Source organism: Medicago sativa, chromosome 3 (assembly GCF_051527215.1).
Source record: "Medicago sativa cultivar Bolivia chromosome 3, Bolivia_mono, whole genome shotgun sequence".
NCBI lineage: Eukaryota > Viridiplantae > Streptophyta > Magnoliopsida > Fabales > Fabaceae > Medicago > Medicago sativa.
Window position 1 is genome coordinate 91724711 of NC_140751.1, and position 5854 is coordinate 91730564.

General features: G+C 31.0%; 1 protein-coding gene across 1 annotated transcript; it reads right to left on the reverse strand.

Moving 5' to 3' along the window:
- Positions 1-2002: 2002 nt before the first annotated feature.
- On the reverse strand, positions 2003-4543 carry LOC146941930 (transcription factor bHLH94-like). Its single transcript, XM_085755795.1, has 3 exons — positions 3921-4543; positions 2590-3006; positions 2003-2459 (listed from the first exon to the last, which is right to left on the reverse strand). Exons 1-3 carry the CDS (start codon positions 4377-4379, stop codon positions 2358-2360), a joined length of 978 nt encoding a protein of 325 aa, XP_085611921.1. The 5' UTR covers positions 4380-4543; the 3' UTR covers positions 2003-2357.
- Positions 4544-5854: the final 1311 nt, after the last annotated feature.

Sequence of the window (5854 nt, forward strand, 5' to 3'; positions counted from 1 at the left end):
ACGGAGGCATATTGTGCAATTGTGAAGCAGACAAAGGAAGAAAAAAGTGTAGAATATTCACACGTGAAAGACAATAAGGAAGGTGTACTATATATTATGACCATTTCATTATGAAATTTGAATTTTTATTTCAATAATAAATATGTGATGTTTCAGTAGAGCACTTGATTGCTTACAAAATCATAACCCATATAGGTCTGAATCTCGTTGAGTACCCATCTTCTTCTTGTCCTTTTCAAGTAAAAGACACAAAATAAGTGCTTAGTTACGTTACCCTCGTAAATGAGCCATTTCGAAGCTTGCCAGATTGGTTAGTTTTAGTGTATGAATTGATAAAAAAAATGATTTTTGTGTAATAATCAAAATTGAATTAAAATATGTATTAGGGTACTGCAACCTAAATATAACGAGAATAAAAACAATCAAACTGACTTAACACAATAACTAACATGTTGTCTTGTTAAGCTTCATAATATTTGTTATTTTTCGTTTTGAATCTCTTACTTATTGGAATTATAATTGGTGAGGAAGCAAGTTTGAGAGGATTGAACTCAATGTGAACTTGCAAATATGATATATTATCGGGTGAAATGCATGAACAGTGGACCAAAATCGTTCACATGAATGTTGGGGAATTAGTCACTTTAGTCCCTGAATAGGAAATGAGTTGTCACTTTAGTCCCTGAATGCAGATAAATTGCAAAATAGTCCCTGAGTGTAGACTCTGTTAGTCAATTTAGTCCCTGAATGCAGACTCTGTTAATCAATTTAGTCCCTGAATGTAGACTCCGTTCGTCACTTTAGTCCCTAAAATTGACCAACAGAATCTACATTCATGGACTGTTTTGCAATTTCTCTGCATTCAGGGACTAAAATGACTACTCATTTCCTATTCATGGACTAAAGTGACTAATTCACCATATACTATTACTCTTTTGTATCACATTTTATAATATTTGTTTGTCTCAAAATTATTATCCTTTTAAAAATATACAAAACCATATCGATTAATTACTTTTTTTTATGAGATAAATAGAGCAAACCTAAACTCTTGTTAATAAGTTCTACCAACTACTACATTAACAAGAAAGACAAAAAGACAAAATGAATATAACTAGTGATTTCTTTACATGTATATATTATTAGAATTACAATAAAAGTTTTGCTAACTTGTATTTTTAAAAACACATGAAAAAAATAAAAAGTAAAAAATTTGTATTAAAAAATTAAAATTTTGAAATTAAAATGCACGACTTTCACGATATATTTATATATTTATTTCCTTAACATCTATTTTATTAGTTTGTTAAAAAAGATCACTAAACCTTCATATTTCTCTTTAAAAAGATCACTACATTTAATCATTGACTAAATTACGTCATTTAAAATTACGCACAGGTATCCCATTGAAATTATTTTTTTTGTGGTGGCCGGGATTTGAACCCGAACCTTGCATATTTTATGCATTGTCCCAACCAACTGAGCTAAGCTCACGGGGACAGGTATCCCATTGAGATTACGTATGAGTAACCCAATTTTGATATTTTGTAATTATCAATGTCATATTTCTTTTTAGTTATATCATTCAATATGCACAATTTCCAATAAAATGTTTCTATATTTAATCTCTTAACTTGTGCCTTAAGGGCATAAGTTAACATTTGCCTATTTAAATTAATTTAACACAGTTACCTCATATTCTGAAAACGGAACGCGATGTACAACCCCGTACGTGTGCGCATGGGTGTCCAACTAGTTTCTCATTAAAATAAAATGAGGTTGAATGAGTTATACATGTGCTATCAAGGTATAAATTAATTCATTTGGATTGAAGCCATATCATTATCAAATTAAATCAGCAGCTAATCAAACATACACACACATTTCACGGATTTTTATAGCCTAGGGCATATATTATGCCTTATGTAGACCGTTAAGAAGTCAATGTTGATTAGTAATTTTGAATGAAAGAAGAAAAATCATGATAAACACGAGATCATCATAATAATGTAAAATGTCAACTTTGATCAAGCAGACCTATTGGTAGCTTATTATTGAAATGAACTTGTAATTCACATAGACCTGTGAGGTTCATACTGTTGGTTGTACATACAGCCTAATTAACACATTTCAACTAGGCATTGAAGTTGTTTACCACAATTGCTGCTATCAGAAGAAAAAATTATGACAAATAATTAAAGTGCTACACATACTACCTTACCCCCTCTAATATTCTCAATAAACACAGTCACATTTATATATCCAAATCACTTAACGATGGAGAAGGTTTGATAGACAAATTTTAAAGTAAATTAAGCAAGGAAATTAAATTAATGTTGTCAAGTTCATTCATTCATTCAATTTAGTTGATAAGCCAGTTCTTGTTGGACCATCCTTAATAGTTGATTCACAGCAGCCGCAATTTCATCCACACTATTCAGCTGACTCCCCTCCTCTACCTGCTCCAATCAATTCATACCCAAAACTCATAAATTAATTAACCAAATTACTTAAAATTTCTAATTAAATTTTTTTTAAAAATTAAATGGATGCCAGCAGAAATAAATAATTTTAAAAAAAAACACATACCTTGACACTAACTGAGTAAAGAACCATATCATCGACCGTGGTAACATTAAGATGAAGAATGGTAAGCCTAAGATTTTGTAACCCAACAACAATCTTCATAAGTTGTCCTGGTTTTTTCTTGGATAGAATTTTCATGTTGGCATGACTATCTACCATTGTAACTTCAATGTCTGCCACAGCCCATTGTTTGTGTTGTTGGTAATTGTGTTGTTCCATTGTGACGTTGTTGTTGTTGTTCTGAGTTGCACTTGTTGTGTACTGAGGAAAAGTGAAGAATTCAGCAAAAGGTGGTCCATTATTTAAGCCTATGTTCTCGTTTGGTTGTTTCGTTTTCTTTTGGCCCCCCATAGACTGTAAATGTTGTTCTAACTCCTTCACAAAGTTTATTGCTCCTCCAATAATAGAAGCTTGGTCACCCTGTTTTTTCAATCCAATACACATGGAATTTTGTATTGTCATTTTCACTATATTTACCATTTTAACTCACATAACAATTTGTGTTTACACAAAATAAGTATTAGACAAGACATTGTAGATTCTTTTTAAATGCATTACAAAAATAGATTGAATATTTTTAAATTTTTTTACAATTGTCCTTTGCAAAAAAAAAATTGTAAAAAAATTGTTTTTAATTTTTCTAAATATGCATTTTTTATAATGGAAGTGTGCTTGCTATGATAAAAGATTATGGAGATATTTGATGTAATTAGACACGAACTCATACTATCCCTTTTTATGTACTACTAGTGTCATAATTTCACATTTAAGCTCTTAAAAAAATTAGGTTGTCTTTGAAAAATTATAGATAATCTACCAACAATCAATAAATAAAAATTAACCACATAAATAAATATGCAAATAGAGTAAAAGTTAATTTGTGAGTACTTCCAAACAACCTAAAGCTCACTCAAAAAACGGCACTTCCATAGATTTGCATTTATGTGTCCAATTTTTATTGAGTGTTAGCTAAACAGCCCACAATTCTTTAAAGACAACTTTATAAAAAAAAAAAAAAAACTTTTTTTGTTAGCTTCCATCTTTCCTCTATCATAAGTAAAACAAATTATAAATAAATATCATCTAACCTACCCACATACATTCAAAGTGAAAATTGAAGGGAAAAAAAATATAATTAGAAAGTTAACGGGCCATAATTAAGTAAATTTAAATACAATTATTTTTTTGAGTAATTTAAAAAACAATTGTGATTAGTTGAGAACTCATCTCATGTCATATCATGTTATATCATGCTCATTATTTCGAATTGATTGATAACAAAGAATTAATTAAAAAGAAACAAATTAATTAGTTAAATTGTGATTGAAACTGACCCTTTGAACATAAGAAGAAGGCATCAAAGATCGAAGCACATTCAAATATTCATTCATTTGTTTTCTTCGATTGCGTTCAACAGTAATATGAGTCATCCTTTGATTTTCAATCTCCTCTTTGTTCTTTGCACTCTTGATACGACGTCGCTTTCTCCTACACGTTGCAGTTGCTGTTGCTTCCACGGTGGAAGAAGGAGGAGGAGCCGTGATAGTTTGATCAACGGTGCAGATTTCAGGAGAGGAAGAGTGTGAATATTCCCATTGATGATCCTTAACAGAACAAGAATCCCAGTTTGCATGGAGATTTTGCTGTTCATTGTTGATGATTCCTAGGAGAACATTCTCTTGTTCTTCCGCATGAAGATGATCATAGTCATTGTTCAAAGAGTTGAAGTAATTGTCTTTGTAACTATATGTGAATGGATCTTGTTGTGGGAAAACCACAGTTTCAAGAGCCATTATTATTATTAATTTGTGACTAATCACTAACTAAAATTATTGAAGAGAGTGGAAAAAGTTGAGAGTGACTTAGAAAGAAAAATGAACATAAAAGTCCCAAACAAAAGTATTACATACCCGAAAGAGAGAACAAAGTGACCCTTTTTAACATGGTATTGTTGTGTGAAGAAAGGTATGTACATGGGTTTTAAATAGGATGTTTCAAAGTTTCAATCAACAAACAAAGACAAAAAGCTACAGCCTATTGCACGTGAGGTTTCATTTGTAATTGTAGACCAATTCCTTGACCATACCCAAATGGAAAATGAAACATACACCAACGTATAGAGATAGCTGACAGATAGATTCCCTTGCCACTTTATTCATTCCTTATAATTCCTAGTAATAATTATACTAATTATTAAATCAGCTTTCCTGCAATGCAATCCTTCTTAAAGTTTGATTTGAGCCCAACTTAACCTTTATAAAATCATTTAGGATGAGCATTGTCTCTCATTTACAATTATAAAAATGTGTTTGGATTCGATGCGAGATTCTAAACATACACATCTCACATTAAATATTAGACATTTTGAGCGTGATTTGAGTGATCAAATAAGAGTGATATAATAGCAGACGATCCAACACATCTTGATTTTGATATCATCCTAAAGTTTGAGTTCGAACCTAATTCGTCATTTACAAAATTGACTTAGTGTCTGTTTACTTTGGCGGTAGGATAAATAGTAACTCGTGTTTGGAGTGAAGCTCCGATTTGTAGCTTCTTAATATCATGGTCAAATTGGCATCGAAACGTGAGAATGAATGATACAACGTCAAACCAAACATACCGCAATAAGATAAAGATTTCTCACCACTTATAAAGAGATGTCCATGACATATTTCATCTAATGTATGATTCCTGTGTAACAACACCTGATTAATATATCAAACAACTTTTTGGATGGACAGGTAGATTACTTTCCTCTCAACTAAATGTTCTCTATACAAAATAGTCTCCAAAAAAATCTAATAACTTTTTTAAACTTTTCATGTTTGAGTCTCTTACCGTTCGGACCAATCACTACATCTCAGTACGACATGTCGGTTAATGTTTTTATTGAAATCGGTTATGAGTTTAATTAGTTATGTTATTATTCACAAGGAGGAACATATTCTTTTCGTTCTCCAACAAAAACAATTCCCTATTCTCGTTTTATGCACTATATGCTTTGAAGGAGGATGATTGTCATTTTTAATTTATCATATAAAATACATCAAACTTCAATCTCGTTCGTGAACACCGTTTTGTAATTCCACCATATTAAATTGTCCATGGAAAAGAATAATCAAACTATAGCTGAAAACAATTCAATAATGTAATCAAAGTTGTGCAAAACAAAAAATGGTTGGTTGGCATTGGCAACTTATCTATACTTTCTTGTTTTGTTGATAATAAACTTGTCTAGCTGTACTCTACCATACTAGGTAATATA